This window comes from Fukomys damarensis, unplaced genomic scaffold, assembly GCF_012274545.1.
Source record: "Fukomys damarensis isolate Sample0158 unplaced genomic scaffold, DMR_v1.0_HiC HiC_scaffold_26, whole genome shotgun sequence".
NCBI lineage: Eukaryota > Metazoa > Chordata > Mammalia > Rodentia > Bathyergidae > Fukomys > Fukomys damarensis.
Window position 1 is genome coordinate 24564297 of NW_022900938.1, and position 17705 is coordinate 24582001.

At 45.1% G+C, this 17705-nt stretch overlaps 2 protein-coding genes across 3 annotated transcripts in view; both read right to left on the reverse strand.

Moving 5' to 3' along the window:
• Gad1 (glutamate decarboxylase 1) overlaps positions 1–1493 on the reverse strand; it is a 35310-nt gene extending 33817 nt beyond the window's left edge. The window contains exon 1 of one of the 2 annotated variants that reach the window (XM_010606964.2): positions 1292–1493. The gene's annotated coding sequence lies outside the window, so the exon portion shown is untranslated. Of the gene's footprint in view, positions 1–881; positions 1098–1291 lie in introns of those variants that run through there. The other variant, XM_010606965.3, reaches the window with a different exon arrangement.
• Positions 1297–4084, reverse strand: LOC104850185. The gene is made up of 3 exons (XM_010607022.1): positions 3914–4084; positions 2145–2330; positions 1297–1616 (listed from the first exon to the last, which is right to left on the reverse strand). Exons 1-3 carry the CDS (start codon positions 4082–4084, stop codon positions 1302–1304), a joined length of 672 nt encoding a protein of 223 aa, XP_010605324.1. The 3' UTR covers positions 1297–1301.
• Positions 4085–17705: the final 13621 nt, after the last annotated feature.

Here is a 17705-nt window from a genome sequence, read left to right on the forward strand (position 1 = left end):
GGGTCGCGGTGCGCGGTTGGGCGTGCGCGGGGGGAGGGTGCGGGGGGGACGTGCGCCCTAGCTCCGGGACTCCGGCGCCAGCACAACGTAGCCCTGGGCGGCTCTCCAGCCTGGAGTCATATCTGGGCGATCTGGAGTGCAGCTCTGAGACCAGGGGGGCCCAAGGCCAGGGCAGGACGCGGAGATGTGGAGGACTGGGCCAGGGGCACCAGGGAGCGAGCGCTCAGTGCGTGATTTCCCAGCCAAGCCGCGACAAGCTCCATTGGGCTCTCGGCAGCCGGCGTGCGGGCAGGCGGGGTTGCGGGAGGGCGCACGGGGAGGGCACGTCTGGTTCGATGTCTGGTTCCCGTTGTTGTGTCTGGCTAATTCCCTGGAAATACGGAGGCTACCTGCTCTGGGACCGGGGACTTCGATCAGACAAGGTGAGAAAAAAAGAAGTCTCCTATCTTTACGCTTCTCCCCCGGACTTGGCCAGGTAAAACCAGAGTCACCTTGCACTCCCAGACAGCCGGAAAGAGCGGGTCAGAACCTAGCTCAGCAGCTTCTTGTCCCACCCGGTTTAAGACATCTTGAAGCCGAAACCGAGGCTCTGTCCCAGTTCCCGCGTGTCGCCGTTACCTGACCCCGCGAATTCGCCGTAGAGAGCCGGAGAAAGTGGGGGAGGCAAGAAAGAATGTCACCGGGGAAACGAACTTGCGCCCAAAGCGCAAGAGGTGGCGGACAAAGATCTGGGCGCATCGCCGCTGCCAGGCGCTCGGCGCTGGCGAGATGGCGTCCGAAAGCCGCGGGACAGTGCGGGCTAATCTTGGCAGATCTAAGACTCGTCAGAGGGGATCCCACCGGCCCTCGCCTCCACACCTGCTTTCGGGCCCAAGCCTCACCTAGAGCGCACTCTCGCAGGAACGCGGGAGAGGGGAGAACGCTGCTCGTGGGAAAGTAACAGGTTATTGCTCTCAGTTGCACCTTCGGCTGCATCTACCCAGCTGTCCTTTGGAGAGACAGGCGCTCGCAGCCTGGAAGCGGCAAGGGGAAAACGCTCTTGTCCTATTTCAGAGCGAAGCCCGGGCTCTGTGCGTCTTCTGGGCAAGGGTACGAAGCGCGCGGAGGACAGGGGTCCCTGCGCCGCGCATCAACAGAGAGCCGGGGCTGGGGCGGGCGAGAAGCTCAGCTCCAAGAGGTGGGTGGTGGGAGCCGGGTGTAGACAGACGAAAAGCAGTGCGCAGGCCGAGAGGACCCAGCGGAACAGCCGAGGCTGGGAGTGGGGAAGTCAAGCGGTCGAGCGCGTACCCACCTTGGTTTAGCTATCGCGAGCCGGACGCTCTCTCCGCTGGTCTGCGCAGCGTCCTGCGATCCGCCCGGCTCCGCTCCGCTCTGCCACAGGCGTATCCGCCCGGCGTCACCTCCAGCTGCTTCCTCGCTCTCGCCACCCCCGTCCGGCACGCGAGCGCCTGGAGGAGAGGAGCCAGATCCGGAGAGGCTGCTCCCGGCTCCAGGGGAGGGGGGCGGAGTAGGGAGGCGGGGACGCTCCGCGGGGGAATCACGAGGCCGCTGCTCGCGGGGGCAGCTCTTCGGCAGAGCGGCGGGGCTCCTTTGCAGGTGCCTGGACTCCTCTGGAGCTTTGTAGGACGATTATAAATCCAGATGACGGGTTTGCGCCCAGGGAAAAAATAAAATAAAAAAGGTCCTATGAGTAATCCAAAACGCACTCAGCACGCTTGTTTTTTTTGGGGGGGTGGTGTCGGTGAGAAGAGGGAAAAGATAATTCCTACGAAGTACTCTGCCTGGCTGAGCGTTTCTTTTTTCTTCCCCCTCCCCTATCCTGGGGGGAGACTAGAGCAGTGGCTTTACCTCATTCCCTTTCTCCTAGAGTCCCCCAGATCTGAGACCACCACACAAAGCTTCCCGGAGCGAAATCGCTCTGGGTGGCTTCCTCGCCGGCTCCCCAGTGAGCCAGGAATGCTGTAAAGGCGGAGGAGCCGAGAGGAGGGGTCTCCATCTATTCACTCCAGTTTCCTCTGGCAGCTGGAGGCGTCCCCAAAGCACCTCGTCGGAGCTCACACAGCTACCTGGTGCCCTCTACGGGAAAGGGCCCCCCTTTCCCATTCTCTACGCGCTCCCTCCCCCGGTGATAGGAAAAAAATTACTCCTGATTGATCATGTCTGAAGGTTAATAACACGCACGAGCGCCGCTCCACACGCATGGGAAACCCCAGCACAAGGGAGGTGCCCGGGCCCCTCTGCTCACACCCTGCCGATTTCACGCCCTTTAAAGATTCTTCCTTTGCAATATTTAAGCGCTTGATGAATTGCTGCGTTGGGTAAATCCTTTCCTGTAAAAAGCCATTGACGGAAAATCTCCCACCAGAGGGCGCCAAGCGCACAGAGACCGAGACTCCCAGCGCTCGCGGGTAGAGGGTCCCGCGCCCCAGCCAACACCCGGAGCGGCTGAGCAGTCTCCTTAACTTGCCTCCCTTCAAACCTTCCCTCAGCCACCGCCTTGTCTAGTTTCTGTCCCCTCCTTTCTTCTGTTACTTTAGGACAAAACAAACTTTATGTCGTGCCAGTCTGGGTGATGCCCAGTGATTGCTTTACTTATTTCCACAGTGATTTTTCCCCCACGGCGATGCAGGCGGTAGGGATTATTTATGTGCAAATCTGTGGCCTCACTGATATACCGGAGGCCTGTCCCTTTTCTATCTTATCTCTTTTCACCAAGACACAGTAGGAAATGCCAGAAATCTTGTAAATCACCGAAGAATCTATAAAGGAGATCCAAGATTCCACCCTGGGAAAATACAGTGCTAACAGCAAGAGGGATCTCCTGGACAGGTTTGAAGTCACAGAGCTGCTTTTGATACTAAAGAAAATACTGTCTCCTTTTTTCCACCTTACAGTAAAAGCCTGGGCACTTCTTAAGGCTACAAAAGCATCGAACCACAGGAGGTAGGGTAAGGGCAGCCTGGGAGTCAGAGCTGAGGGTGGGGCCCGGTGTGTGTGTGGAATGGCTAGGGGGTAACCAAACCGCGTAGGAAATGTTCCCCCAAACTTCGCACCCACTTCAAACGCGCAGTTTTACAAGAAGGGAATTCGTAATTTCATCCACGCCCCTCCTCCAGCCTTCCCTAAAGAGATGCTCGAACCAATCAGGGAGCTGGGTGTCAGAGCTAAGTCATTCATGACTATGGGCCAGGAGACCTGCGAGGAGGAGGTTACTGACCTTGGTGCCCCTAGATGTCCTCCCTCTTGGGTGCTGGCTTACTCTCTGTTCCCTCGCCCTTCTTCCAAAACCCGAGATTTCCTGAAAAGGAAGGTGCGTTTGCTTCACCTATGGCACTAGATTCAGAAATTTCCAAGCACTTCCTCTGTGCTCAACCTTAACGTTTTATCCAAGATTATAATCAGGTCAGAAAAATACTTCTCTGCAAGATTAGACAACCCAAATTAAAGCTAGCTCTATCCTGCTTCGAGGACATTTCTTTCTCTTTTGTGTTGAGGAAGGAAGGAGTGAAGCCTCCTTTTTTTTTTTTTGTACAGGGATAGAACTCAGGACCTTGCGCTTGCAAGGCAGGCGAGGGAACCACTGAACTAAATCTCCAGACCTCATCCTTAATTTTAAAATGTTTAATTAAATATTAGTAGCTAATTAACTGAACGGAAACTTAACAGATGAGCCACTGTGTGCCAGACATTGCTCTGCTGGAGCTTACATTGTCCCTTCAATTTATGTCATCCTTGTACTCGTGGAGTTGATTTTCCAGGGAGCCAGGGCGATTAGCAGATTAAAGGTTTCAGGACTTTAATTTCCAATTCCACTCCAGCTCGGACTCTCAAGGAGAAAGAAAGAATAGGGGTCCTGGAAATCCACTCAGTTTCACTGTGTCGAGTTTGAGGCAGAGCCTTGCTCTTTCAGCACCAGGGACAGCACCAGCAACCCCGACCCTCTCCAGTCCTTTCCCGGCTCCCTCCCTGGCAGTGCTGGGCCTCCCGGTGGGCTCGCCCGGGCCTTCCTCCCGCTTGGAGGTAAAGTCTGTATTTCTTTTGCCTGGTGGGAGGTGGAGTATTTTGCCCACTCCTCTCCTCCCATGGCAAGAATTTGTCCTGGGGGTGGCTGTGGTTGCTACTTGACGCTTCAGAACATTTAGAACTTATATTTTTATTTGTGTTTGTCACTTTTCTTTTAATCTTAATTCTCTCGGTGAAGGGGACATGCTGAGGTTGATGGGGGTGGAGCAACGATATCCTCTCCGGGTACTGGAACTGGAGGTGCAGGTTGGCCTGGAAGCGAGTGGTGCCTGTCCAGCTCTTTCTTAGCATCTGATCTAAGGTTTAGCTATTTGAAGAAATGGAAAAGGAAGAGGTTATGTTATGTTTCCCCTCCGGTACCCTCTGTTCTGGCATGGGGGTTTGTGAGACTTCGCCGGGGCAGCTCCCTTGCTGCCAAGATCAACATCCCCTTAGGATAACCAGGGCGGGACTTGAGAACACGGCCCTCTGACCATAATGGCCACTTTTCCCTGGATGTTTAAAGATGCTGCCTGCAGATTTATTTGGGGCCACTGCTTCACCCCAAAAGGAGCTGGGGTAGGTGGGGGTTGGGAGGAACTTGAGGCAGGGAGGCTGCCTCTTAGTGAGCTTCCGAAGGGGTCCCCCACTTAAAATGTGCTCCGTCAAGGTGAGTAGATAAGAAAAGTCAGTCTTTCTATTTTGACGCACTTCGCCTTTTTAGTCATCAGGAAGGGTAATTTGGAGCCACAGACAGTGTTGGTTCATTTTAGCTTGCTCTTTAAAGTCTATTTTAAGTATCTAACTGATGACCCCCCCCCGAAAAAGCAATGCTCACCGTTTAAAAGTCAGTTTCCGGAAAGTTTCCCGAAAGGAAGACTCGGGGAAGAGTTGCTTAATCTTATATTGGCTTTTCTTAAGTAGGAGCTAAGATCCATTTGGAAACTTTAAAGATAGTTTCCGAGTCGTGCTGGGCTTTCGTTGGAGGACCACCGCTGAATCCACACCACTATCCCGGCAGAACACAGAACCCTCCCCGCTGGGGACCCCAGGGCGAAGGGGTTAAAAGAGTGGTAGTGGGGGGGAAGGGAAGCCAAGTCCTAGCCGAACGCCCGAGAGCACTGGAAATTGCAATTATTTCTCTTGAAGAAGACTGCTGAATTCTTCAGATAACTGCCCAATGGCCCTTCTTTGATATTTCAGAAAGTGCAAATATTCTAACATAATGACATAAATCAAGGGGGACCGGGTGATTTATGTTTGGGTAAATCGCCTTGTGCAAATTTTAGAACGCCCAGTTCTGACTGTTCCAAACACGGACACAGAGTGGCCACCAGGTGGCGATAGATTACAGTTTCTGAGAAGACACAACGGACTGCGCCAGGAAGCCATTCTTTAAGGAAGCGTGCACCGCTTTCACAAAGCAGGGTCTTCTTAAATGTTGTGAAATGCTCCAGAGGTGACCTAAAACACTAGTGTCGTCTTTTTCTTTGGAGGAACAGAAAGGGATGGTGCACGGTGTCTATTTCTTCCCCCATATAGCTGCGCCCCAAGGTAGACTTAAGACGTGAAACCTTTGGTATTAGCAAGAAACTGTCTCATTGCAAAACCAGAAGCCAAAGAAATAACAAATCTGTTTTGCAATTCTGGCAGGGAGCTTTAAAGATGTATCTGTACTTTCTTGTTCTCTTCTCAACAAAAACTAAGGCAAAAATCAATCTTTTCCCCAAAGAGTGAGCGGGATGCAAGAAAGATTTCTCACACAAGATTCCTTTATTAAAATACAGTATTGAATAGGAGATTAGGAATAGTAATACTTTGTCCATTTCTTTTAGCGTAGAAGCATTCAGTCCCCATTTTCAGGCTTGGATGTCTAGAACTGTGTGAGATGGTTCTGGAAGGTTCTGATTTGATCGGAGAATCTATAATTTAAACTTCTAGTTCAAATCAGGTTCCTTTCCTAAATGTGGGAGAAAACTGGAATCTTCCCAAGAGGGATTCATCACAGAGGCACCAGCCCAACCCCTTATATGCGAAGAAAATTTATTCGAAAGAGTCCACCCGAACGTATGTGAATCATTACCACGGGTTTTCCCAACATAGCCAGAATCATTCTTTCTACTCTCAGTTGATACACCGAGTCCTGTTTTCTTCAAAACATGACTGAGCTGAAGCTGTTTTAGATCTATATAACCTGAAGTCACAGCCCCAAAATATGAGGAGTGAGAATCATTTTCTCACTGGGGTTAGGGACATGTTGTCTTCATAGCCATAGACAAGCATCAGAGTATGGGAGACTTGAAAGTTCTCCTCCCTAAACCAGGGCAATATTCTCGCCTCTCCAGCCCTCCCTTGATGTTGGGTTTGCCTTGTGATTTTCTTGATGATTGGAATGGAGCTGCCCTGCAAACCCATGGGTTTTGGGGGTGATGTGTTGTGCATTATTATGGCGATAGCTGATGAATACATTCTCTCATTCGTAGAAGCTCAAGGAGAACCAAAGCGGGAATTGGGCTGCCCATAATCGCTTACTGTGGTTCTAGTTTGGCCCAATGGTGGTAGTGAAGGGGGATAGGGTAGGGACCCTTAGAGATCTTTCTGCCTCTGTATCTGTTTCAGTCTTTTTTCTTTAGCAACACGACTAACAGAAATAGCTATCCTTATAGAGGTCAGAAATTAATCTCATAGACATTGTGTCATGTGCTTATTGTATGGATTCTTATCACCTGCACAACTCTGATATAGAGGTGAGGGAATTTAAGTCCAGGGAGGTTACAAAGCTGCTGGGACTACACACTGGTTGAAAAGTAGGTAGGAAATTCTTCCATTTGCCCCAGGGCCTTGTGCACTGCTGGTGAGGTCTTCAAGTTCTGTTACATAATAACAATTTCACCTTGGAAAAACCATTTAATCTCCCAAAACTTCTGTAATAATAGGGTTAGAATACCAGAGGAAACAAGACAAAGCTTCATTTATCTGAAACAACTTATTAAGATTCTGAGGCTCTTCCCACTGGAGAGTTAGCTCAAGGTTTATTAAAACAATTTTATTGGCACGTTTGCAGTACATGATGTTTACATTCCTTATGTGGAGGTGGTAGATGTATGCAACACATTTCAATTCCTTTTCCATCCTTTCCCTCCTCTCCACCCTCTCCCTCCATCTCTTGATCCTCTTCCCATTTGAGGAAGGTTAAGTTCTGTTACATAATAACAATTTCACCTTGGAAAAACCATTTAATCTCCCAAAACTTCTGTAATAATAGGGTTAGAATACCAGAGGAAACAAGACAAAGCTTCATTTATCTGAAACAACTTATTAAGATTCTGAGGCTCTTCCCACTGGAGAGTTAGCTCATGGTTTATTAAAAAAATTTTTATTGGCACGTTTGCAGTACATGATGTTTACATTCCTTATGTGGAGGTGGTAGACGTATGCAACACATTTCAATTCCTTTTCCACCCTTTCCCTCCTCTCCACCCTCTCCCTCCATCTCTTGATCCTCTTCCCATTTGAGGAAGGCCTATCCCTCTACTTCCTATTATCTTTTATTTTGCTCTTAATTCGAGTTTCTCAAAGAGAAACCACGCAATATTTAGGCTTGTGTGTTGCATTTATTTTACTTAACAATATAGTCTCAAAGTACATCCATTTTCCTACAAATGACTCAAATGCACACTTTTTTTGTGGCTGAGTAGAAATCCATTGTGTATATGTGCGAGTTTCTTTATCCATTCATCCATCAGACATATAGGGTGCTTCCCATATTTAGCTATTATGAGTTATGCTGCTGTATATACATATTATCGCTGTAATATTATATCTTTATCGCTTTCAAGAAGATACCTAGAGGGGGAATAGCTGGGTTGAATGAGGTTTCTACTTTTAGATTTTTGAAGAGTCTTCATACTGGTTTTGTAGTGGTTGTACTAGTTTATATTCCCACTCATGTTGTAGAAGATCCCACCACTCCACCCCCAGAGACTCACCAGCATTTGTTATTATTTGATTTCTAGATGATAGCCATTCTTTCTAGAATAACATGGAATCACAGTGTTTTTTGTTTTGCTTGCTTTTTTGGTACCAGGGATTGAACGGACCTTGCGCTGGTGAGGCAGGCAGTGTGGCACCACTGAACTAAATCTCCAGCGTGTCCCACTGTTGTTTTAATTTGTAATTATCCTATGGCCAGTGATGACGAGCATTTCTTCATGTATTTATTGGCCATTTGTGCTTCTTCTGTAAAGTGTCTCTACATTTGAATTGCCCATTTTTGGTTGGGTCTTTTATTTTGTGAGGGTCTAATTGTGTTAAATTCTTTGCATATTCTAGATATTAGTCCTTCTGAGGAATAGCTGGCATAAAATTTTTCCTATTTTATAGGTTTCTTTTTCACTCTGTTTATTTTATTTTTTTCTTTTTTCTTGCCATGCAGAAGCTAAAGACCTCTTGAGGTTTCAAGGCAGCTTTTTTTTTTTTTTCTACTGGTGATTGAACTTGGGTCCTTGCACTTGCAAGGCAGGCAGCAGAACTACTGACCTAAATCCCTAGCCCAAGACAGCTTTTTTTGTTTGTTTGTTTGTTTTTTGCTTTTTTTGAGACAGGGTCTCACTATGTAGTTGAGACTGACCTGGAACTCACTATGTAGCCCAGGCTGGTCTCGAACTCACAGCAATCCTCCTGCCTCAGCCTCCTGAGTGCTGGGATTACAGGCAGGCACCACCACACCCAGCCACCCAAGGAAGCTTTGATTAGAGGAAAAGAACATTGAAGTCATAAGACTTGAGGTTAATTTTTTATTTTACTCATCAGCTGTTATTTGACTATTGCAAATTTCTCATCAGCAAAATGGGAACTGATCTGAGCTCCGTGGACCATCTTATTGGTGTCCATAAAGCACTTCTAGCAACTTCAACCATGCCTGATTGATGGTGTTCCATAAATGTTAGGTACTGTTCCTACACCCCCATCAACATTGATTTTGATCTATTTCAATCTTTTACCCTTAAATGCCCACCCAGGCTAAGCATAGCATCTATTTTGTAGCCCCCTTGTTTCAGCAGAGCTGCTGATCATCTGCTGGGTGAGACTTGTCGTCTTCCTCTTCGCTGGCAGAGGTTGTTTGGCCCACAGAGAAGTTTTGATCACGGAGGAGAAAACTTTCTGGTGGACTATTCAGACTCACCTAAGAAGGAGTAAAAGGGAGACAGCCTTATGATGAGTTGACAGTTGCTCATAGTTCTAGGTTTCTGCAGGATTCATTGTTTGGGTCTTTTCTATTTTCCTACCATCCTTCTTTCCCTCTGAAATCTCACCTGGTCTCACTCCTTTAAATATCATTTGTATGTTGTTGACTCTCAAATACTTACAGCTATGCTCAACATCCCAGGTTCATATATCCCTTCCCCAAATTTATTCCTATTATATACCTCTCCATCTGAGTAAATAACTAGAGCCAACTCCAGCCTTCCGGTTGTTCTTATCCCTCCCTTTCAGTCTGTTGGTAGATTCTGTTGGGTCTACTTTCAAACTTTACAAACGTCTCTGTTTTGGCTCTTACTACAGTGCCCTCCCTGTGTCCTCCCCCCCATTCACAGTTCACAGGTCATAGTTACATCACCTCCAAGCCCCCTGGTAGTTCCTTGTCTAAGAGTCAGAGCCAAAGTCTCGACAGTACCCACATGGCCGGCCCTGTGGGATCTGCCGTCCTGTCCTTTTGCTCTGACGCAACCACGCTGCTGTGTCTTGAACACTCTAGGAGGGCTCCTACCTCACGGATCTTGCAATTCCTGATCGGCTTGAAAAATTCTCCCCGGAGATGCCCAGGGTTTGTTCTTTCTCATTCTGGCCTTCGCTCGAATGTTCCAATTCTCTCTTCTCGGCGAGGCCTTCCTTTACCCTTCTGTATAAAACCGCATTCCTCTACTGTGGTATCCCTTTCATTCTCTCCTATTTTCCCCCATAAGGCTTCTTTTTCTAACCACGTGACATGTGTTTTTACTTATTGATTGCTTCTTCCCACTAAACTATAAGATGTATGACAACAGAATGGAGTTTTTGTCTTCTCTTCTTTTCTCATATTTTCTTCTTTTCATTTATTTCCTTACCCTTGTCCTTCCCACTTCCCCTACACCTTTAGCCCTTTTCTTCCTGTTTCACATTACTGCTGTCTTTTCTTATTTACCATGGCAGTCCCAGCCCAGGATGCTTCCTGAACATGGTAACCACTTGATGCATATTTTGAGCATCTGAATAGATAATATATTCCTAAAACCTTCAAGTGGGCATTTGGGTCCCTGGGCAGAGCTGGAGGCACCTGTCAATTGAAAATGGGTGTGGCCAGACTTTTTGCATCAGCTTGTTTATATCCTAAGTTTGAATTCAGATGAGAGGCACAAAGAAATCAGTTCCACCGAATCAGAGACTTCAACTGGGTGATATAGGAGCAGCCTGTTACAGTGATATTTAAAGCATTGTTTTAATAGGTTGTAGGAGTACTGGACTTAGACAATTTTAGTTTGAAACATGTTTCTCAAAGGTTTGCTTTTGGTTTTTTTGTTTGTTTGCTTTGTTTCTTAATGTGCTAGGGATTGAACCCAGGCCCTCACATACGAGATAAGCACTCTAACACTAAGCTACATCTTCAGCCCCTTTTAAATTTCATTTTGAGATGGGGTCTTGCTAAATTTTCAAGGCTGGCCTGGAATTTGCAATACTCCTGCCTCAGCCTCCAGAGTAGCTGGGATTACAGGCATGTGTCATCAGCCAAGTTTGATCCCCAGTACCAAAAATTAAAATAAATAAATAAATAAAAATAAAGGTATATTTAGGAAGCCGAGGGTATGAAAAACAAAAAGGCTTGTTACAGAGTAATTTTAAAAAATGGGAAAAGAAACTCATGAAAGTTAATTATTAAAGTATGTATTTGCTGGGCGTGGTGCTGCATACTTGTAATTTCTACACTTGGAAGGCTGAGGCAGGAGCATTTCCAAAAGTTTGAGGCCAGCCTGGGTTACATAGTAAGTTCAAGGCCAGCCTGAACTACATAGTGAGACCCTGTCTCAAAAAAAGAATAAAAAATGTATGTGTACAGTTATCCAACTGTAGAAACTACAAAAATAAATCCTAAGAAACCAAGGACTTCTTTTAAGAGGGGGGTGTGACATTTGTAATGAATTATAATTACTGTAATTCTTAAATTATCATTGATTACAAGGGTAAGAAATTTGTGACTCTACTGAGTACTTAACAGTCTACAAAGATAACCAAATTTGTCTCAAATGGCATTTTTTTTTTTTGGTACCAGGGAATTGAACTTGGGTCCTTGCACTTGTGAGGCAGGCAGCAGAACCGCTGAGCTAAATCCCCAGCCCTCAAATGGCATTTCTTTCCTGAACTCAGTGACCTATTTGTTTACTAATTATTACTTTTCCTCACTAAAAGTTTCTAGCCACCATTAAGGGTACTAAGGCCTTCTAAAATACCTTGTGTGTAATAGGCCCTTCATAGTTTTCTGTACTTTCTTACTCTCATTTTAAGTTTCTTTAAAAAATGCATGTGTTTTTTTCTTCTAAAGTAATGAGAATTATTTTTAAAAGTTTAGATTTAAAATAATGAAAAATGTGGGCCGGGGATTTAGCTCAGTGGTTCCACTGCCTGCCTTGCAAGTGCAAGGACCCGAGTTTGATCCCTGGTACCAAATAAATAAATAAATAAATATTTTTAAAAATTATGAAAATTGAAAACTCATCAGCCAAACACAATCAAGATCAATATTTTCATTAATCCCCCAGGATTTCTCCCTATTCTATCCATTGCTTCATTTGGAAACTTTGCCCCTGGAGCAGATATTTATACAACCATGTCTGTAACACTGTTACAACAGCTGAAAGGTGGAGCAGTCCAAGTGTTCGTCAATGGATGAATGGGTGAAACACAATCAGGTGTATACATGGAGTGGAATATTATTTAGCAATAAAAAGGAATGACGTAGTGGCACGCACTGCAACATGGATGAACCTTGAAGACATTATGCAAAGTGAAACTGGCCAGTCACGAAAGGATGGCTATTGAATAGGTCTTCTCATGTACAGCACCCAGAGTAGTCAAATTAGTAGAAACTAAGTGGAATGGTGGCTGGCGAGAAGGAGGAATAAGGAGTAGCTGTTTAATGGATACAGAGTTCCAGTAGGAGAGGTGAGAGAGTTCTTGGGATCAAGGGTTGGACAACAATGTGAAAGTACTCAGCGGCCCTGAACACCTAAGGTGGCCAAACCAGTAAGTGGTATCAATAACAACAAAAGTCACCTGTAGTCCTAGCTGCTCAGAAGGCTGAGGTGGGAAGACTACTTGAACGCGAGTCAGAAACCAGCTAGGCAGCAGAGACATAAACAAAACAAGTCAACCCTTTAGTTTTAAAAGCTGTATGTCCATCCATGACAAAAAAAATGTGAGAATAAACAAAAGGTTTCAAATGGAAAGTAGAACTCTTCTTATCTACCTCCCTTTCTCAGTTGAGCAACCCAGAGATTAGCCATTTTGAGCAGTTTCGTATTCCTACTTAACACTGCACCTGACAGCAGGATCCAGCAGTTCCCCTTCCTTGACTTTTGGTGAGGGTAACCTGAGAGCCCAGCTTGGCTCACACAGCCCCAGGGAACGTTACTGACAGTGTTATGCTTACTGTGTTATAGCAGATGCATCAGACATACTCTCAACGGCAAGTAATAGAAAACCCAAAGCAAAATGGTTTAAATGGTAAGAAAATTCCTGGTCTTTTGACAATAACATTGGTTGACTGAGCCCCGAAAGTGTAGCAGTTCTTGTCCCCTCTGCTCTGCTGCCCTTAGCATTGCTTCAGTGTAAGTTCACCTCCAGTGCTCAGATGGCTGCCAGTAACTACACTTGTTCTTGTTCACATCCAACTGTTGCTCATGTTCTATTGGCTAAAATGGGCTTAGGTCTAAGTCCGTGCCTAGTAAAGGAGGTGGGGCTGCCATGATTAGTTTAGGTTTACAATCTAGGGTGGAATAGATGGAGGGGAGTGACTACAATGTACATCTGAGGCTGTCTTCTGGTTCACAAGGGCACACTTTGAACAAGGCTACCCCAGTCCCATCTCCTAGCATTTCACTTGCCAAGCCTGAGTTCTGCACTCTCCCCTGATGAGCTAATCAGAGAGGACTTTCTCCTCCTTAGTGTGGCCCTGGAGGCCGTGTCTCATCTGCCCCTGTGAGCTCCGGTCCCTCCTGACGTGGACATGTGACCGTTCCATTGGATCTCGGTTTTATTATCCACGTGGTGCCCTGAGTTCCATCCACGAGCTCCCTATCGACCGATGTCACTATTTTAGCAAATTCTAACATTATATATATTATAGATAGATAGATAGATAGATCATATATATAGATATATCTTACTTGGCATCAGGGTACAGGAACAATCCCCATCTTAATGAAAGCTCTCTCAGTCTCTGCAGTCTGCCTCCCAAGCGCAAGGTCCCAAGTTCGATTCCCTGGTACCAAAAAGAAAAGAAAAAAGAGAGGCAGGCTGCTCTGACTCCATAGTAGGACTGCTGGGGCTGCAGCCCACTGTAGCTCATGGCACAATGTTGGGGTTATACTACCTGCATTTTTCTAAGGTGTTAGGTAAAGGCCTTATAAATTATCTCCCTTTTCACTCCATTCCCCTCTAACAGCCTGGGAGGAAGGAAAAGCACAGCATGAAGGGCATTAGAGTAAATGATCTGAATTTGTATCCATCTACCAATTCCCAGGTAAGTGATTGGTAGAAAGTTAATTTCAACTTCTCTATGCCTCAGTTTCTCCATATGTATATTGGGGAGAATAATATCTACCCCATTCAGGTGTTATAGTAAAAACACAAGCATGAAGAACCTTCATCCAGCTAACACATAGCAGGCTATCATATCAGTATATGTTACCATCTTTCCTACTAAACATGTATAGAGTAAGCATTTTAAAAATGTCATGTATTGTATAACATCACTTCAGTTCACACTGGGCTACATATACAGCCATGGTTCCACGTTTATATTGCCTGGTGACACCGCTGTCTTAGTTTGTGTAAGTATAGTCTAGGATGTTCACAGGACAAAATTGCCTAAAGACTCATTTCTCAGTGTGCCCTGTGCTGAAGTGATCGATGTGTACCTGTACTTTTACCTTCTGTCTCCCAGTGACATGGAGTCTTCTTTGTTTTTTGTATTTGTTTTTGGTACCAGGGATCGAACTTGGGACCTTGCACTTTCGAGGTAGGCAGCTACCTACTGAGCTACATCCCCAGCCCCTCCAGTATTTAATTTTTAAAAGCTCAAATATTTGTGTCCTACCATGGTGAGTTCATAACTAACCAATGGAGCACAAGCTAAAATTTGAGAAGACGTTTTTCTGCCTAGAATGAGCTTTCTAAAATACAACTACTTGCCTTAAAATGCCTCCCACTATTTGGAGGATAAAATTCCGAGTCTGTCTTGACTTCTAAGACCCTCCAATACCTGGTCCTTTGATCACTGTAGCTTCATTTTTCTCTGCTCTCATTGGTTCACGTTCATTTTATAATCCATCTTTATTTTCTGGACTCAGAATGTGTCCCTGGGCCTTTACAAGTTGTGTTACCTTGTTCAGCGTGTCCTCCACACTCTGGCTTTTCATAGCTCATTTCCACTTATTCTATCACCTCGTTTTAGACATTCTCTTCTCTCCTGAGGGCTTTCTCCCGGTCCCTTAGACTGTGCTCAGGAGCCCTCTGAACAACTCCTTCGAGCCCTGGCCCTTCTCACTGGCAGTGTTTATCATCCTGTATTACAACAGCGCTGTGTAAGAGCAGATTTTGTTCCCAGTGATATACATAGTAGGCTTTCGGTAAATGTTTGTTGAATAAACTTTTCCTTTGGGTTCCCAACTCAAATCTACTGAGTGGGTATGCTTACGTATTCTCAAACTGCTGGATATTTGGGTCGTTCTTTCTTTTCCTTTTTCTTTTTTTTAATATTAGGATCGAACCTAAGACTTCTGCACTGAGCTACCTCCCAAGTTGTTTCTTTATATTTTGAGACAAAGTCTCATTAAATTGCTATATTGGCCAGGCTGGGCTGGAATTTGTAATCCTCCTGCCTCACCCTGCCAGAGTGCTAGGATTACCAGTGTATGCCACCATATTACCTTCAGATATTTGAGTTAACATCGTTGTAATGAGTTACAATATTATTAAAGGACGACAGATTTGGATGAACTGTCTATATAGGCACGACATGTTGGCTGACTCCGTTTCTGGAGTTTAGCTATGTAGGATGCAGTTCCAACAGTGGCTTCCAGATTCACTAGATCTCTCGACCTAGGACGCAACCAGCATCTCCAGCTGTCTATTTCTTTATCTGGCTCCCAGTGCTTAAGCTAACATTTAACCTTGTATACCCTCAATCTTCCCAAATTCAATTTCTATAATTAGTGAGGATAATAGCATGCTTTTAGGACTCTCATGAGAAGCTGCTAAGTAACTTTAAAATACCAAAGATTATTTTTTAAACTCTTATTGCATATAGAAACATGCCCAACATTAGGCTATGCCAACACCCCAAATTCTATTGGTTAAGGAGGCAGGTAGAGTAGAGAACATGAAGAGGGGCTGATGATCCTGGAGAAACAAACTATAAATTTAGAACTTAGATCCATAACATGACCTGTGATATTGTAGCTTTTTATTCATTTTCCTTATAGCTACCCTGTTCCTTTAAAGCTAAAGTCTCATTGTAACTTAATCTGCAGTATCAGTTTTAGAGGGTTTTATGAACTTCTTATGGGGCAGGGGTACTCCATTATCAGATTGGCGTCTGTAGGGTTTGGTGAAGAGGACTATTCAGCCCTAATTAAGGTGAAAACAGGTCATTCCTGAGATGTGTGTTGGCTAGACCTCTGACACTGTTTAGTTATTTATACACATGGCTCTGAGAATTTACTGAAAATTAAAGGCTACCTAGAAGATCATATATTCCTACCTTCATTTCTCTCAGTTATGCCTATCAATTGGTGCAGTAAAATTCACATTCCTCTGAATGTGAAGAGGCCAGAAAATGCCCAAAGAATAAACCACACTGTGAGCATTCTGGATATGTCATGACATTGTGCTAATGTAGAAATAAAAAGTGAAGATGATTACCCTTAACTCAGATTGACACGTTCACAAACACATTGTTTTCATGCTAACTTTGGTTACCTTACAAATTTGAAAGTGGCAGAAGTTCATTAAGGAATACAGAATCATCAAGATAATGTAGATTGATAATAATAAATGTAAAGTTTTGTAAATGTTGCATGAAAAGATATAAACATTTTATTTACCTTTCTGCTCCATTTCTTCATTTGGGATATAAAATACATTACAATGTATTACAATGGATACAGTAGTGAAAAAGATAAATTCTGCTTTAAGGAGGTGCCATTCTCTGCTGGTAGCAAAGGCTGAAAAGAACAATTAAAGCAGCATTCCAGACACGAATGCATGCTGTGAAGAATACAGTACAAATGATATAAAAGGGCCTAATATGGTGACCACTTGTGGGGGGCTGTAAGTATGGGTTCCGGAGTCTTAATGTTCAGGTACAAATCCAGGATGTACAAGTCAATAGGCATATGAGGCTGGGAAGCTCTTACCTTCTCTGTGCCTTGTTCTGTTGAACAAGGTTCACAGTGGTACTTTGTTCACGTAGCTGATGGATCTAATAATGTGTGCAGAGCAGTTTGACCAACACTTGGCACATACTATTTTTTCTTCATTGTCCTCCAAATAATTCACATTGAGCTAATATTCGGTCCAAGTATTCCGAAGGAGCTCAAACTAAGAATATGGAAAACTTAAGCTGGACCAGGCGCATGAGCAAGGAAGGGAGGGGAGCAAGCCAGCAAGCCAGCAAGGCCAGTCTGCTCTCCCTGGGTCCACCCCCCCACCCCCCACCCGGAAGGAGAGCCCCAGAGTGGTGGGGGCCGGAGGAGCCTGAAAGAGAGCGCGAGCGTTGACCTGGCCTGCTGCTGGAGCCATCGCAGCCTCAGCCACCATTCGGCCAGGGGGAACATGGCAGGAGGGCTGCCTGTCGCTTGTGCCCAGATCCCCGAGGCCAGGGCCGCCCTGAGGGTGCCCAGCTGGTATAATCAGATAGAGTAGAAGCCAGGCACTCTTTTTTGAAAAGCTGATACAAAGAAGAATAATATAAGATTAATAGGAGTCCAAGAAAAAGCAGGAGAAAGCACAAATCACGTAAAAAAACTGTTCACAGAAGTAATAGCAGAAAACTTCCCAAACAGAACAAAAGAGCTTGACATACAGATAAGTGAGGCATATAGGACTCCAATTAGTTATGATAAAAAAAATCTACACCTACACATGTAATAATCAAGATCCCGGAAACCCAACAGAAGTACAAAGTACTAGGAGCAGTTAGAGAAAAGAAACAAATTACATGTACAGGAAAGCCCATCAGAATCACAACAGGTTTTTCAACACAAACCCTCAAGTCAAGGAGAGCCTGGAGTGAGAGGTATTACAAGCTTTAAAAGAAAACAGCCTCCAACCTAGGCTGATGTATCCTGCAAAACTATCTTTCAAAATTGATGGAGAAATAAGATATTTTCATGACAAAGAACACCTGAGAAACTTCATGAATACCGAATCAGCACCTCAAACACCTT